The sequence below is a fragment of the Sebastes fasciatus genome, chromosome 19 (assembly GCF_043250625.1).
Source record: "Sebastes fasciatus isolate fSebFas1 chromosome 19, fSebFas1.pri, whole genome shotgun sequence".
Lineage (NCBI taxonomy): Eukaryota > Metazoa > Chordata > Actinopteri > Perciformes > Sebastidae > Sebastes > Sebastes fasciatus.
In genome coordinates, this window is record NC_133813.1 from 25262886 (window position 1) to 25280259 (window position 17374).

The 17374-nt window shown below is 40.3% G+C and overlaps 1 protein-coding gene across 6 annotated transcripts in view; it reads left to right on the plus strand.

The window, feature by feature from the left end:
* Positions 1-6801: 6801 nt before the first annotated feature.
* The window catches only part of nup214 (nucleoporin 214), a 39526-nt gene continuing 28953 nt past the window's right edge, over positions 6802-17374 (plus strand). For 4 of the 6 annotated variants that reach the window (XM_074618509.1, XM_074618510.1, XM_074618512.1 and 1 more), the window contains exons 1-11: positions 6802-6992; positions 8388-8583; positions 8704-8858; positions 10609-10807; positions 10898-10968; positions 11081-11144; positions 11337-11440; positions 11998-12104; positions 12265-12334; positions 12852-12975; positions 16479-16637. In XM_074618509.1, coding sequence (XP_074474610.1) covers positions 6951-6992; positions 8388-8583; positions 8704-8858; positions 10609-10807; positions 10898-10968; positions 11081-11144; positions 11337-11440; positions 11998-12104; positions 12265-12334; positions 12852-12975; positions 16479-16637 — 1291 coding nt within the window. In that variant the 5' untranslated portion in view covers positions 6802-6950. The remainder of the gene's footprint in view (positions 6993-8387; positions 8584-8703; positions 8859-10608; positions 10808-10897; positions 10969-11080; positions 11145-11336; positions 11441-11997; positions 12105-12264; positions 12335-12851; positions 12976-16478; positions 16638-17374) is intronic. The other 2 variants (XM_074618511.1, XM_074618514.1) reach the window with 1 other exon arrangement.

Below are 17374 nucleotides of genomic sequence, written 5' to 3' on the forward strand. Positions count from 1 at the left end.
GCATTACCGCCATTAAACGGAACATTTTGCCTTTCTGTTAAAACGTCATTTTTAGGATGAAGGCGAGGAAAAGTGTTTTCTGCGAAAGCTAAAGGCGACCCAACAAATGCTCTATCACATGGAGTCGTGTATTCACGCATATCTGCCCGTGACAAATTGGATTAGATTGTCAATGTGATGCCTGTGTCTGCTCCAGACCGCCCCTTCCGACCACACACACACACACACACATAGATCCATACACACACACACACACACACACACACACACACACACACATTTCTCACCTTATGATACTTAGCCTTTAATATCTGCATTCAAAATACACTGTCCAAAAAAAAGAAAGAAACAATGCTTTTTAACTTTGAAAAATCCTTTTTCGATGACATCATTCTGTCTTGGAGATGCGGAGAGAGACGCGAACAAGAACGTGCACTAAAATCCAAGCTTGCATGCATGAATACAAACAGTGGATACGGAGAATTACCGAAAACAACAACAACAAACCTGCATCTAAATAAGAAATATGTGCCGTAATATGCCGTTAAAGGACTTTTTTTCCATTTCTCACTGGGATCTGACCTCAGTCTGACACGTGTTAGAACTGACCCGGGTGTGACGCAGGATCGGCTCTGTTTGGATTTCCTTTTTTTAAACTTTGGAGCGTGCTCACCACGTGTAGACGAGACTGAACATATGGAGTAGGAAGAGGAAGTGCACTACACCGAGTGGTAGAAGAGAGAAGCACTGTTTTACCTTTGATGTGGCGGTGTGATCGGCACCAAGACTACATAGTCCTGCTTCCATCCTGTTTATTTTTTTTTCCTGGTGGGTTGGGGGGGTAAATTATTGAATAAAACTTTTTGCTGGCTTATTGCATTTGCACTCAAAAAAAGGTTTAAGGGTGGGAAACTAAGGCAAAATGTGACTGTACTAAAGACTGAATATGTCCTCCACATCACCCTGATTGTTTATTTGATGAGCAGATTGTGGGTTTGGAAAGAGGTCTTTCTGAAGATACCTGTTTCTATATTTCTTTTTTTTGAAGCGGGCGGAGTGAAGCAATGTCTAACGGGGACAAAAAATACCTGTATTTGTCATATTAATTTTCTTTTTTTGATATCTGTTCATGCTTTCTGCCACGCGTAGGGACGCAGTCCAAACAGCCTTCCTTTGTTGTTTTGTGCATTGATTTTAAGAGATACACTGTTCTATGTTTTTCTGTGTCAAATCACATTTAATCACAAGGTCAGACCATCAAATTTAGTCAGCTCAAAAAATGAATCAGACTTTTCCACTGCAAAAAATGAATAGCATAAGCTAACAACCAAGCAGTATACGCCCTTGATGTATTTGTTTGTTTGTGCTTCAGCGCTGTGCCACCTCAAAGGTTGTGTTTACGTGTCTTGTTTCGGATTCTTTAGGAGACGCTTTAAGATGGCCCTGCACAAGAAACACAGGGTTATAATTGCACTAGGTAATAATAATAATGATAATGATAATAATAATGATGTTTACAGTATCTAGTATTTTTCTTTTCTTTTGTGATCTACCATAGATTTAACAGGGCTGTGATCGAATGGCTGAGATGATGAATGAATGTAAACTGCAGCACTGCTTTGGCGAGGGGTCTGAGCCTTGATTGAATATGGTCAAATACTCTTTGTATTATTTTTAATTTTTTATATGACTCAGTATTCCCTCAATTGTATGTAAAAAATAGGCCATAATATAACATTAATCTGACTGTGATGATGATGTTCAAACCTAAAGCTTTAGTGATTTTGAGACTGGTCTTCCGAAGTGGTGAACACCGGGGAGTATTTCCCTGATAATATAGAAAACTGCACGAGTACAGACTTTTATTACTCTATTGTTTTTATTTTGTCCCAACAAGCTTTTATTTTTTTTAGATAATCTGAGTAATGTGTGTCACTAATGTTGAAATGAATGTGTTCACCAAACTGAGAGATTATGACATTTTCTGTATAGAAAATCAAATTTTTAAGCTTCGAAAGTAAGAAAAACATAATAAAGATATTCAGTGGTTTATTGGACCCACTATCTTAGTTACTTTATGACTTTACGAGAGGATCATCTGCACTTCTGATTTTGTCAACCGAGGTATCAGTCGTTTTGGAAGTAAACCAAATTCACAGTTATTACTTTAGATCACAAAATAGCTCGCAACTGCCGCCCAAAAAATTTAAATCTGTGTTCTCCACTGTTAAACTGTGCAGTAAGTATGATATTTGTTCTATTTCCTCTCTCTGTATTTTCATGCATGGTGAATCTATGCTTTTGGTTCTGCAGGTTTTTTTTTTGTTTTGCATGGCCACGACTTTAACTTCGAGGAATTAACTCCAATTAAAACGAATCGGTAAATAATAGCCTATAGGGTGGGAAATATTGATATACTCCACTGAAGTGATAAAGGGGGTGTGGAGCAGTGCCTTAGACTGTGACTGTGTGGATGTTGTGATGTGAACCTTTATGATCAGAGACGAACGAGACAAAGTAGCTGTAGGGGTAGGATGCACACATTGATTTTTTTTCCTTTACTATAATTGGCCTCCAAAAACCTTTGCTCAGTATATTTAATATTTTATTCACCCGTCTTCTTACTCTATGTTTGCCATCATCTTATTCTTTAAGGAGATTGCGTGCACCAGTCCACAACTCATTAGACTGGCATCCTCACATTTATACGATTAATGATCTCCCATATATAAATTAGGGCTGTCAATCAAATTGGAAAATGTAATCGTGATTAATCGCATGATTGTCCGTAGTTAATTGTGATTAATCGCAAATTAATCACACATTTTTTATCTGTTCAAAATGTACCTTAAAGGGAGATTTGTCAAGTATTTAATACTCTTATCATCATGAGAGTGGGCAAATATGTTTCCTTTATGCAAATGTATGTATATATTTATTATTGGAAATCAATTAACAACACAAAGCAATGACAAATATTGTCCAGAAACCCTCACAGGTACTGCATTTAGCATAAAAATATGCTCCAATCATAACATGGCAAACTGCAGCCCAACAGACAACAACAGCTGTCAGTGTGTCAGTGTGCTGACTTGACTATGCCTTGCCCCAAACTGAATGTGATTATCATAAAGTGGGCATGTAAAGGGGAGACTCGTGGGTACCCATAGAACCCATTTTCATTCACATATCTGGAGGTCAGAGGTCAAGGGACCCCTTTGAAAATGGCCATGCCAGTTATTCCTCGCCAAAATTTAGTGTAAATTTGGAACATTATTTAGGCTATTTCGTGACAGTAAGTAAATCATGGTTGGTACAGATGGATTCCTTAGGGTTTCTAGTTTCATATTATACCAGTATCTACACTCTAGCTTTAAAACTGAGCCTGCTACTACCTAAAAATCACAAGTTGCGTTAATGCATTAAAGAAAGTAGTGGCGTTAAAACGATTTTGCTTTGACAGCCCTAATATAATACATCTATTGTATTCCCTTGTTCACATTTAAGATGACGCTTTTGAGAGACTTCACCTCGGAATAGTCTTCCTCACAGAACAATCCCACACACAAATATTTTACATTCATTTCCCATGATCACATTTCAGCTCGTTCACTGTCTGTCTGCCTTACTGCAAATTATGTCCGACTGTCCCGGCCAACAAAAACCATACCAACCTTTTTAGGAAAAACTTCTCTTCTACTCAGTCTTTTTTTTTTCCTTGTGCAGGGTGAATTTGAACATGAATGATGTTGCACTATAAACTGAGATATTCTCAGAGAATGTCGTGGCTAACCCTTGGGGGAGGATGAGATTTTTGAGGTGGCTGAAAGACACAAAAGAGTCCTGTAAGATGTATGTAATGTTATGTATTTTACATATATCCTTGATTAAGTCTCCTTCACGGCAAACTTTATAGTAAAGAATTATTATTTTTTTAATTTGATGTGTCTTTTGCAATATCTGCCATTCACCTGGATGCTCATTGAAAATGAAAAGAGATAGGATGGGATTGCAAATAAATTGTTACGTACTTTCTAAAAAACCTTACATAGTGCTCCGTTCATCCTCCCATTACTGTAAAAAGTGATGGTCACAGTCGTTTTTGTTCCATGGAGTGGTTTATCCTGAAAACAATACATTTATATGCAAAGAGACACTTGTATCATAAAATGCATGTCATTCAGACACTCACTCTAACCCGATGAAACCTCTGATCTTTATGCACCATGTAATTTATGCTGAATAACTGTTGTCACTGTTAGCAAACAAAGACTGTGGAGTCTTGCAAAGAGTGGGGGTGTATTTTTATCACGCACACCCTGGCCTTTTATTGAATGTTTGCGTCACGTTTAACCTATTATAATAATGACGGCAAAGTGGTGATGAAGAGTGGAATACATAGACTAACTACCCAGTTGAGTGTGCATTTGAACCTTCAGCAGACTCAGAAAAAAATGCACTAAAAGTTTGTATGTGTATGTGTGTGTCCTTGAACATAATGCCAGCACTTTAGTTAGAGAAATGAGAGAAACAGTCACAGAGGGGGTTTGGCGAGTGAGACGATAACGCAACTTTTAAAGCCATGTGTTCAGAGCGCTGACAATCAGAATAGGGATGAGACCCAAAGTGCATTATGGGAGATCTGACATGACTTGCTGTGCTCTTGCTATTTGCTTTGCCTTTCTCCGGCTTGCTTTGGTCTGTGCTAGCTTACTTTCCAGAGTGGAGGGATAATGTTAACTCCAGCCTTCTTGGTTCTAAGTGTGTGTGTCTCTGCAACAAGGACTGACTGATATATTTGACTGATACCTTGGTGCTTCGTGAACAGAGCTGTCCCATGTTGACATGGACCATATCTGTAATGCTCTGGTAAGCATGGGCCGAACTCGGTTCTGTAAGTCTGGGCCTATTGGTGACCTCTCAATGGACAACAGCCAAAAGAGGATCTTATCATGCAACCCCTACACTTTGATCGTGGTAACGTTCCTCACTATCAACAGGGCTTGGACCAGGCAAACTGGGATGGGACAATTTCAGTGTTGATACCGCTTTATGTTTCAAATGAAAAAATGTTAAAATGTTTATGCGCCTTCTGACTCGAGCATCAATAATATATACGACGGAAATGCAAGTTGCCACTTTTGATGTTGCATAAGAATCTACCTTTCATTCCCATCATGGTATTTGCCATCACCAGTTTCAGTTGTGTAGTCCAAGAGTACCTGATTTCTTTAAATGCAATACAGAAAACTCTGCTTTCTAATAAAAGTCCTTACTTCACCATATACTGCACCTCCTCTTTCTTTTGTCTCTGTTTGTATGCTTTGAGGTTGTTTCTTTCAGGTAGCTGTGTACCTTCAGGGATTTGCCCGGTGCTGACCCCCAAATGAGAAGTTTCTTTTCAAGTTGTGATGTATTGTAGAAATGCATTACCATCAGATTCACATCAAATAGAGTAGGACATCGTAAAGAAGCATGGCAATCGCTCCTCATCCTGATCATCCTTAACATATAATTTTTACTGAAGGCATAATGATTGCCAACTTCTACAATGTTGGATATATTTATTTGCTAATTTTACTAAAACCCATTAGCAAACAGTCTTTTATATAACGTTTTGAACATTCTAATAGGCTATGAGGCCCATGTGCTATCACTTCAGACCCTTCTGTTTCTCCTCTGTGCCTGGCGGTCTTTGATCGGTATGAGTCTGTATCATTCTCCTCATTAGCAGAGGTAGTGCATCATCTGCGGCCTACAAAGTGCCCCTTAGACAGTATCCCTTCTCGGCTGCAAAAATAAGTTTTTAACACTGTTGTGTCAAGTATTCTGACATTGATTACACCTCCCTGTTATCAGGGTGTGTTCCAGCTGCTTTTAAACATGCTATAGTGCAGCCTCGTATCAAAAACAAAAGTCTGGACCGGTCTGTTCTCTCAAATTTCAGACCTATTTCAAAGCTATACCTTTTTTTAATCTAAAGTTTTCGAAAAAATAGTTTTTTAACCAGTTGCAAACATTTTTAGATAACCATGACATTTATGAGAAGTTTCAGTCTGGGCTTTAAAACACGCCATAGCACCGAAACAGCTCTTTAAGAGTTTTTAATGACCTTCTTTTAACTGTTGACTCGGGGAACTCTGTTATTCTAGTGCTTTTAGACTTGACTGCTGCCTTTGACACAGTAACACTTTAAAGGCCTTGTGGATATATTCATTCATTTTTTTAATATTCATCTACATACAAATTTAATCAATAGGACCTTTAAATACTATTCAAGTCCTTGATATTAATCCATTGATATTAATCCCAGCAGGACAGAGACGTGGAGTAGTATATCTTATTTTATAGGCTACAGTCTATGGGTGATAGTGTTTTTAAGATAAAATAAGATTAGATATTCTTTTATTAGTCCCGCAGTGGGTAAATTTGCAGTTAACAGCAGCAAAGGGGATAGTGCAAAAAACAAAAAAATAGGAGCAGTATATACAGTATTGACAATAAACAGACTATTAACAAAATTGCACAAGTGGAAAATGATATTGCACAGTGAGAATGAAATGAAATTCCACCTGAAAATATCAGGTTATTTTGGGGAATTGGTAAATAGTATTGCTTCGTAAATGTGTATTTTTTGCGTTTTTCTTTAAACGTAATCCTAGTTTATTCCAATATGCCACATATATATAAATATATATATATATATATGTTTATTGTCCCCATTTTGCAAAGGAGGTCTCAGGCATGGCTGTAGAGTGCTCTGGTATCGATTTGTCATCCTACGTGGCTATGACGTTCTTCCATAGGAAAACCGCGCGGCGTACGTTTAGCTGTTTAGCTGTCCTGACAGACTGATGTGGCTCACCAGACATTAGTCTCAGTTACAGACAGAGGCGGAATAAACTAATAAAACAGGTCGTCTGGAGAAGCAACAGCCTCAGTCCTTCACAATGAGCGAGGACACAGACTCTCCTCCCGAGAGGGAGATGAAGGTAAGCTGGTTGAAGTTGTGTTGACACGTTAGCATGTGAGGCTAAGCTAATGTTTGCTAACACAGTGTGCGTTCATCTGCAGTGCTTCTGGTTAGCGTAGCTGGTTGGGTTTAGGTTCTTCTCTTTAGATAAGCCTTTACAGAGCCACGTTGATCACTTAGACAGATACAAGAAACAAGCTATTAACCTTACAGCAGCTTTGATCTGCTCAGTTTGTAGCTACTTCTGCTAGCACGACAGCTAATAGCACATTAGCTACACAACGATCTGCTTATTTGGAGTTGAGTGTTATTTGAGGTTACGTTTGGTGAATTTACAACCTCCTTTATGTGAAATAAAGCCATTAAATACTTGTCACCTTCTATACATTTTGCTATAACTTCACCAAGCTTGGCATTATTAGTTAACGAGAGGCGGCTGGCGATCAACCGAGACTTTAACTTTCATTTCCACTTCACATAAAGTTAGTCAAGTTGAAAGTAGCCATACACTTGTTTAAAAGGCAAGTATGCTGCTTCATGTTTCTCTCAGTTAAAGAAATGTTACTGTCACATTGTTGGCGCAGACTCCATGATGTTCAGCATGTTTACATATTGTTTGTTTATATCTTATTGTTTTTCTTCGTAGAAAGAGGTTTTTGCAGTTATTGAACTGGATACCACACGTTTACCACCCAGAACTGCTCACCCTAGACCAGGGGTCAGCAACCTGCGGCTCTGTAGCTCCTCTCCAGTGGCTCCCTGTGGATTTATACAAATGGAAATGAATAACTGTTTTTTGTTTACATTTTCATTTGTATTTATCATTGTTGTAGGGCTGTGGTACGACGGTACGACGGAGTATTAGGGCCACATCGAGGAGAAAATAAATAAATGAGATTTCGAGAATAAAGTCAAAATATTATGAGAATAAAGTCAATATTATAAAGTAGTAATTTTACGTTTTATTTTCTTTTTTTCTAGTAAAGTTATGACTTTTTTCTCGTAATATTAAGATTTATTTTCTCGTAAAGCTATGACTTTATTCTTGTAATTTAAGACTTTTTTTCTTGTAAAGTTATGACTTTATTCTCTTAATATTACGACTTTTTTCTCGTAATATGATTTTTTTCTCGTAATATTATGACTTTATTCTGGAAATCTCAGATGTTTTTTCCCCCTCAATGTGGCCCTAATACTCCATAGGACATTTGCCCTTTGGCCCCCACTGCATTAGACTTATATACTATATACTTAGACTATAAACTGTGTTACCTTTATCACAATGCTCAAATGTTTTGCGGCTCCAGACAGATTTTTTTAAAATTATTTTGCCTAAAATGGCTCTTATGATAGTAAAGGTTGCTGACTCCTGCCCTAAAGTAACAAACAATGCTTGTTTGTTTTTCTTTTTCAGGATTTTCAGTTTCGTCAGATGAAGAAAGCGAGAGTCTTTGACCCTGCTGAAGATCTGTCAAAAGAAAGAACTAATCTGCTCACCATCTCAAATAAATTTGGTTTAACTTTTGTCGGGCTCGACAGAACATTCAAAGTTTACCTAACTCAAGACATTCTGTCTGTTGATAGTTTTGACGGCAACGCCAACGAAATAGGTATGAATATGAGTTCAGTCGGTCAGTTTTGCACTACATTGTCATGTGATCTACTGCTACTACTAACAATCCATTTTTATCTTAACTCACAATTCACTCAAATTTTCCTCTTTGTTCTAGTCGACGGGATAGGTCCATTGGCGGAGGTGACTGGGGAACTGTCTCTGCACCACTTGGCTCTCAGTTGTGATGAACTTACTCTGTCAGTATGTGGCATGTCTGAGGAGGCGGGTTTGTCCCTCACTTTCTATGATGTCCGCACCTTCATGAACAAGGTGACTACTTCAGTCGGTGTAATTAATGTGCCAGTGTGTTAGAAATGTATCATGCTTATTGGAGGCTCTTTACCCTCGCGGGGCTGTTGGAGGGGGCATGGGAGTTGGCCCATCCAGTCTACATGTGTTTGTGGACTTGGAGAAGGCTTACGACCGTGTTCCCCGGGGAGTCCTGTCGGGGGTACTGCGGGAATATGGGGTACCGGGGTTGCTTTCACGAGCCATCTGGTCCTTGCATAACCAAAGTGAGAGTTGTGTCGGTATACTCGGCACAAAATCAAACACGTTTCCAGTGGGTGTTGGCCTCCGCTAGGGTTGTCCCTTGTTGCCGATCCTGTTTGTGATTTTCATGGACAGGATCTCAAGGCGCAGCCGGGGGGAGGAGAGTGTCCAGTTTGGGGACCTCAAAATTGCATCTCTGCTCTTTGCAGATGATGTGGTTCTGTTAGCTTCATCGAACTGTGACCTGCAGCGTGCACTAGGGCGGTTTGCGGTCGGGATGAGAGTCAGTACCTCCAAGTCTAAGGCCATGGTTCTCTGCCGGTAACCGGTGGATTGCACCCTCCGGTTGGGGAGTGAGTCTTTGCCCCAAGCGAGGGAGTTAAAGTATCTCGGGGTCTCGTTCTCGAGTGAGGGAAAAATGGAGCGGGAGATGGACCGGTGGTTCGGTGCTAACTGCGGACGCCGTAACGGACCATCGTGGTGAAAAGGGAGCTGAGCCGCAAGGCAGAGCTCTCGATTTACCAGTCCATCTACGTTCTAACCCTCACCTATGGTCATGAGCTTTGGGTAATGACCAAAAGAATGAGATCGCGGATACAAGCGGCCGAAATGAGCTTCCTCCGTAGGGTGGCTGGGCTCAGCCTTAGAAATAGGTTGAGGAGCTCAGACATCCAAAGGGAGCTCGGAGTAGAGCCGCTGCTCCTTCGCGTTGAAATGGGTCAGCTGAGGTGGTTCGGGCATCTGATCAGGATGCCTCCTGGACACCTCCCTTTGGAGGTTATCCGGGCCCCGGGGTAGACCCAGAACACGCTGGAGAGATTACATATCTCGTCTGGCATGGGAACGCCTCGGGGTCCCCCAGGAAGAGCTGGAAACGTTGCTGGGGAGAGGGACGTCTGGAATTCCCTGCTTAGCCTGCTGCCCCCGAGACCCGGGCCTGAATAAGTGGAAGAAAACGGATGGATGGATGGATGTTTACATAACAAACGCTAGAGACAGTTGAAGATTTGCTAGTTGTGTTTTACTGCAGGTTTCGGGATCACCACTGTCCTCCAGTAAATAATTTCAATGCAGATGACTTACTGAAATGAACAAAGTCTACAGGGAAATTACTGATATGTTCTAATAGAAATGTTTTGCACATTTTAAGCTTTTTTAAGCTGACATTGTTATTCAGAGCCATCCACTATGAGCAGCAGCAGCAGACTCACAGATGCCCTTAATTATGAAGAAAACCCTGACATGCAGCAGTTATTTTGAATTGAATCGTCATTTGTAATTAAATTCACAAAGTCTTCAAATAATTCTTCAACCTTTTTTAAATTGACCTTCTTTAAGTACACAGTTTGTAAACCCCTACTGCAGATTGCATAGTCTGCATGCAACAAATAGTTAAATTATTAGAAGGCAGAACATGATGAAATAATTTCATGGGAATTAAATAGATTTCCAGATTCACAAATTTCAGTTTAAATGTCATTACTTTTCTTGCCCAGATATGCAGTAATTGAACTTTTTCTTTTTCCAGGCAAGACAACAGAAGCTACCTTTTGCATCATTGCTGCCAGCAGTACCACCTCGCACTTCAGTGCAAGACCTGAAGTGGAATCCTGTCCAGGCATCCATGTTGGCCGCCTGTCTGTCTGACGGCCGTATGATGATTTTGGATGTTGCTGACGGTGTCAGAGTGCAGGCTGAGCTGCCTGCTTTATGTGGCATCACATGCAGTGAGTGAGACTTTGCGCATAATAGAGTTTACGTGTCCCCCGTATCTCTATTATGGCTCAATTTTAGCTAATGTACTTTGTTTCACACAGTTTGCTGGAGTCCAAAAGGAAAACAAGTCGCTGCAGGAAAAATGAATTCCACAGTCAGTCAGTATACACCAGTAAGTGAACATAATTCATCGTAATTGAAAATAAAACACGTATCGCTCCCTCAGAATTGCAGCATCCAATGACTGACAAGATGAATAACTGATTTTCTCCTCTGTTGTAAAGGCGTTAGAAGAAAAGAAAGTTATCCAATGTCCACACTTCTACACCTCTGACGAACCCGTCAAAGGTAAGGCGAATCCCGTACCGATAGAAATGAAATGGGATTTGTGTTGTACGCCCACATACTCAGCTGGATTATTAAGGACATATAAGACAGACTTTATCTGTCACCGGTGTATTACATATTCTAATTTCTTTTCATTACTGTGTTTAAATCCCATCTGCGGCTAATGCGTCTCTTTCCCGTTGTCTCTCACAGTTCTGGATGTGCTGTGGCTGAGAACCTTTGTGTTTGCAGTGGTGTACGCTGCTGCAGATGGATCCCTTGAGACCCCTCCTGAGCTAGTGTTAATCTCCCTCCCTGTGAGTACGCCCTACATCCATTAGTCCTCTGCATTCACCTAACCACATTTGGATTATTGTTCCAGTCTTAAATGCTGTCTTACTCACCTCCTCAGTCGATCCATTTGACCATGTATTTCTTTTGAAATTCACATGAATGTTTACGCGTTTGGTTGAAGATATTTTCTTCAAATGGCCACAACAACAAGGTGAAGACACTAATGCATCATTAGATGCTCTGCCAGATTAGATATTGTAGCTTTGAAGGCCACATGCTTTGTGGTGTGACCATATTTTGATGTCGTGGCTCTGTAGTTACATAGAGGCTTCTACTGCAGCTCCCATGCGCTTCCTTATGTATTATTATTTTACCACCAAGCCATACAGTTTAAGGCTTTTGTTGTTGGCTTCATAAAGCTCCTGAGGTCACAACAGATCACACATCTCCTTGTTCATATCAACTGTGTCACAGCATTCTTTGGTGAAATTATAAATTATTAAGCAGCTAAAATAAGCTTCCATCTTGTAAATGTACCTTAAGCTAATGTGTTGATTTTTTTTTGTATGTTTTTTTGTAGAAGAAAGAAGAGAAGGTGGAGACAAAGTATCTGAACTTTAGTGACACGGTGTACGGCAGCTGCACGGAGCGACAACACCACTACTTTCTTAGCCACGTAGAGGACTGGTAAGAGTGATCACGATTTACAGGCATGAATGGTATAGGAGGCACCCAAAAGCACGATAACTACGTTGTTTATTATTCCATACTCTTCCCTTTTCTTTACTTCATTGTCTTGTTAAATTGGTGTGATGTTTTGCTTTGCCTCGTTGTTTATTTCATCCAGGGACCTTGTGTTTGCGGCATCGGCGGCTTCCATTGAAGTCAGCGTCATAGCCGCCAGACAAGAGGACAAGGTACCTAATTAAGTGAAAAGCTGAAGGTGTTATAGAAATCATGAGTTTACTGTTTTGAATATAGACCGATATGAAAGGTGTCTCTCATTGTGATGGATTTCCATTTGAATTCAAGGCAAGAAGTAAACTATGAGTATAGTTTGGAAAGAAAAACATTATGAGATGCTCCAAAGCATCAAGGAGAGTTACATAACTGTTCTGCGAAGTTCTTCTCTCTCAAAACACTTTCCTTTTTAAATCATTTATGCTAACAGAGCTTCTCTCATCTACAGGCAACAAGCCCAATGCCAAATACTGAACTGGCCCTCTTAAAGACAGTTTTTCAATTACTGTATTGGGTTTCCACTGCAAAACAAATCATGTTATCTTGGGTCGTTAGTGTTGAATTAGACTTGATTTGATCAAAGCTACAACTGACTACATGAAGTTCTGATTCTCAGTCTTGTTTAACATAAAAAAAAAACATTGATATTATTGTACATATTGTGATGACCATGACTGATTGTTGTCCGCTTAGAACTGGGAGCTTTGGATCCTGGAAGATGCGAGTAGGGCTGAGCTCCCAGTGACGGAGACAAATGAAGACACTATGCCCCTGGGCTTAGCCATAGACTACACCAGCCAGCAGGAGATCCACATCAGTAAGTGAATTTGGCTTCCTGTGTACTTCCTCTCTCCACCTGTCAGACCAGATTTGCACATCTACACCATACGATTACACTTACCCCAGTGTTTGTTGTTCATTTCTCTTCAGCAAAGCCGGCACTCTAAGATTGTTGTCAGTTGGCCAATTAACACTAATTTTGGAGACTTTAAAAAAAAGAAAGAAGTCAGGCTATACTTTCTTGTTAAAGAATCTTGGGCATTTTTATGGGATTTTACCAGTTCCAGAAGAATTTTATCGACGGGTAAATGCCGTTTATCACAATTATTTTAATTAGTCTTGTTGCGGTAAGTTCTTCCAGAACTCCAGTAAAAAGAGAAGTTGGCTCAATGCTAACCTCAGTGTATAGTTACTCTGGTGCAGTTGACTTTTATTGTTTTATGTGAGGTAGACTTTTTGCTGTACAATTTCTACTCCGGTAGGACAGTGTTTCAAATGAATGAGCAGGACTGGTTTATGGTGATGTTTGATTTACAGGATTTATGCATCAGTGAGGTGAACCTTGATTTGGCATGTATTTAGTTCATGTTATAAAGGCCCAGACACACCAAACCGACATCAAAGTATGAGTGACAATGAAGGCCGACTGTTGCGGCGCCTCACGTCGCCTGTGTCTTGGCCAAAAAGTTGCACTCGAACACACCGCAAAGACTACCACGTACGTTCTGCGTGAGATGAAACCAGCATTCAAAAAAGGAAACCGGAAGGCCTTGGACTGCCGAATCCGATATACAAGCCGTTTTTATGATACGTACATGAAATAAAGCGTAATTTGCTGACCATTTTCACACCACTCTCACTCACCTCTTGGCTTCATTCCAGATGGCCGTGTCGTTGTGAAAATATCTGTTTGTTAAGATAAAAAATGAAAAGAGCCTTCTCTGTATGCCCGCTTGACGTTACTGGTTAGCTTGCTTTCCTCACTTCCGTTTCTTTTTCTCGTGCACTGATTCGCTTAAGCTGAACAGCCAAGCCCCACCGCTGATTCAACATGCTGAATCGCCCAAAAAGCCTTCAACACGGGCAGACTAGATCCGACGGTTCGAGACACACTGCAAAAACCAAGCCGACAGACGCTTCGGTCGGCCAACATCCAATTTCGGACCATCGGCCCGGTTTGTCAGGGCCTTAAGCCACAACGGGCACTACTGTCTGGTGATTTTATTTGTGACCAATTTCTGAATTTAATTTTCAGAAAAATGTACTATATCCCAATATTTGAAATCACAACATCTCCCACTTTTGTAGTCAAAATATGTTAATTAGATTCTCCCACTTGCAATTGCCATTTATTTGTTTTTGTATATCACTTTTATTTTCACAATTTTTATTTTTATAAATGGTATTGCACGTCTGCGGTGAAGCTCACGGTATGCACAATTTTTTTTTTTTTTCAGAAGTAGTTAAATGACAGTATGAACGGTGCGGAGAGAATTAAACCAGTTTAGGCAGATTTGTACACCATCTGCCACCAGCGATACCGCCCACCCCGATAAGCCTGTTTTAATGAACATGCGTGCTTAGAGTATTTCATGCTGTAGCCGGTAAGATATATGTTTTTACTGTTTTTTTTTTTAACTTCAAAGCACTGCAGCTTTACCCGTTTGTCTCAGATTCCTACAAACTACTGATTTCTGTGGTATTAAGTTGTTTGTAGGCATATTTAGGAATCGAGGGGATTTCTGTCATATCAAAGTTAACTTTAATTTCCTAATAGTCGGTGTTTTCTCTTGAACTGCATTCCATTGTCTTTGTTTAAGCTCCAAAACATTTTCAGTTCAACACTCCCATAATGATGAAATGAAGCTGAATCAGTCAGGTTTCTTTGTGCATACGGCATCCACTGCAGTGCTCTATTGCGGCGTGTGTAAAGAATAGTGATAAGCTGCCGTCTCTGTACACTGTTTTATCTTAAATGGCCCAGTCTGCCAGACATTCACGTAGAGCTGCTGTTGCTGTCTAGTCACATCTCTCCCCGCTCACTCCAAGAACTCCCTCCCCAAGCAAGAAAAAAACGCGCAATCGGAGCAACATTTTGACATGATTGTAGTCTGATCAAAACCTTTATCCGAAGTGAGGCATTAGATAGGGAAGGCGAGGGGAGAGTAACAGGAGTTATCTGTGCAGAAAAAAATGCACTCATTAAAATGGCTCAGACAAGCTAGAGGACCACAACAAACAACAAAGCCCAGACAATCCTGTTGCAGAATGCTGATGAGGTTTACCGTGTGCCTCTCCCTTCTGTTCACTCTTTCACCCGTTTTACCTCTCGTTATCTTTCAACTGTAGTTCCAGAACTGAGATAAAACTAAACATTAGGGTGCTGTATTTTTATTTTTGCTCTCTGCATTGTGTGCTTATTTTGTGGAGAACTTGGAATCACTTTATTTCTTGTAACATAATATTTGTTTTCTGTGTTTGCTTGAATATTTATTTGTATATTGAATATGTAAGTGTATTTTTGTGTGTGGGTGTCTGTAGAAGATATAGCTTTATAGACATAATGTCCTTTCATATTGCGTGGAGCATACGTGCAGTGCGTGGAATGAATATACAGTAGATGAATAATGTAGACTAATAGTCAGAGAGGTGAGTAAGTGGTAATTAATCAAACACTGAAATGTACTTAGTAAGAGCAGCTACTGCTGTCATCGGCTGATGACAGTGGAAGTTATACTTGAGGAATAGTTTGAGACATGAGGCGGCTGTAGAGAGAACAAAGAGGACAAAGTGTTCACTGTGTTTTTTTGACGTATCTGAAAATGACTCGTATCAACTCTGACTAATGCATCTTTAATTTGGGGTGTGAATACTCGGTTTCATAATTTTAAATGTTGGTTTTGCCATTTGTGTCTGCAGCCCACAGCATGATTTTGGAGAGTGCAGGGAAGTGGGTGTGAAGAGTTCGGGGGTTTGGCAAGAGAAAGGAATGACTATTTTACCAAATGAGGCATCTTAAGACAGTTGTCTCTGTACACGACTACAGTGTGTCCTTTTTGAACTGAACGCTGGGTACTTATTTCAACCACTGGGGGGCAGAGTGAGCCAAGGTCACTGAGATCAGTACAGCACTAACATACAGCCTTTGTGCTCAAACGCTGTCAACACTTTCAACAGCATTTTGAACATAGCAAGCATAGTGAGCATAAAACACTTACTGTTAATCATTTCCCTCGTGCAGTGGTGTGAGTTGGAAGCACAAAGCTGTGAAGAACGCTAAATATCTTTTCACAAAAGTCTGCTACTGTGCAATGTAGATTGCACATGCATGTGTCTCTCAGTTAATAGACTATACAAAACTCCAAGAGAGCTACAGATTCTTCCTGGCTCTCTATTCTGTGGAAGGTTTTACAAAATGTGTGTTTGGTATGTTTTGTGAAATTATATGTTATATGTTTGAGTCTTTTACTGCACATCATGTAGATTACAGTATTTTCCCTGTCTAAATGTCTGTGTTCCCATCTTTCCACCCTCTCAAAGGTGATGAGAAGACCTTGCCCCCAGCGCCCATTCTGCTGATGCTATCCACGGAGGGATTACTCTGCCCGTTCGCTCTGCTCAACCTCAATCCTGGGGTTAAGCAACTGGTCTCAGCCCCCGCCGTCCTCGCCTTGGACGGGGAGAGACTGCCCAAGCCAGGTAAGAGAGCCAGTGAACTAAAATGTTGTTGAGAGGGCTGCACAATTATTCATAATCACACATTTCTATGATACATTCCCTCAAGTGATAATCGTGTAATGCAGTCAGTGTTACCAAAGTGTTTCCAAGATTTTCCATTTCCTGGTGTGATGCCATCATAGGCTGTTGACATACAGGGACATATCATCTGACATGTGACCCGTTAGTTCTTAAATGGGCATTTTTAAAGCTGAAGTAGGCGAGATTGGAGCAAATATGATTTTAAAAAGTTATTTTTATAAAAAGGTCGCTATATCTTGACAGTAGTACATGACACAGGTAACCTGAAAAAAATCAAGTGCCTCTGTGTCCTCCGGTGTCCTCCGGTGCTCCTAATGGCATCTGCAAGATTTCACAGACCGGAGGGAAAACAAGCAGCAAGAGCTGATCTGAGGTCTGCTGTCCATCTGCTATGGGAGCCGGCTGTCAATCACTCCCGAACTCTGACCAAAAGGTCAAACTAGGCAGCGCTGAATAAATATGAATCAATATTCTGTTACGTTAATGCCTATTTCTATCCTCCATTTCTAGGTCTCTCTTATGGCAATTACTCTCACAGCCAGAGGGGGGAGACAAAATTTCTGCACTCCAGCTTTAATTACAAATCAACAATTTAAAGGACCAATATATGTATAATATATTTAATGTAATAAATCATAAAATGACCATGCTTTGTCATCGGAGGTTAAGGAAACATG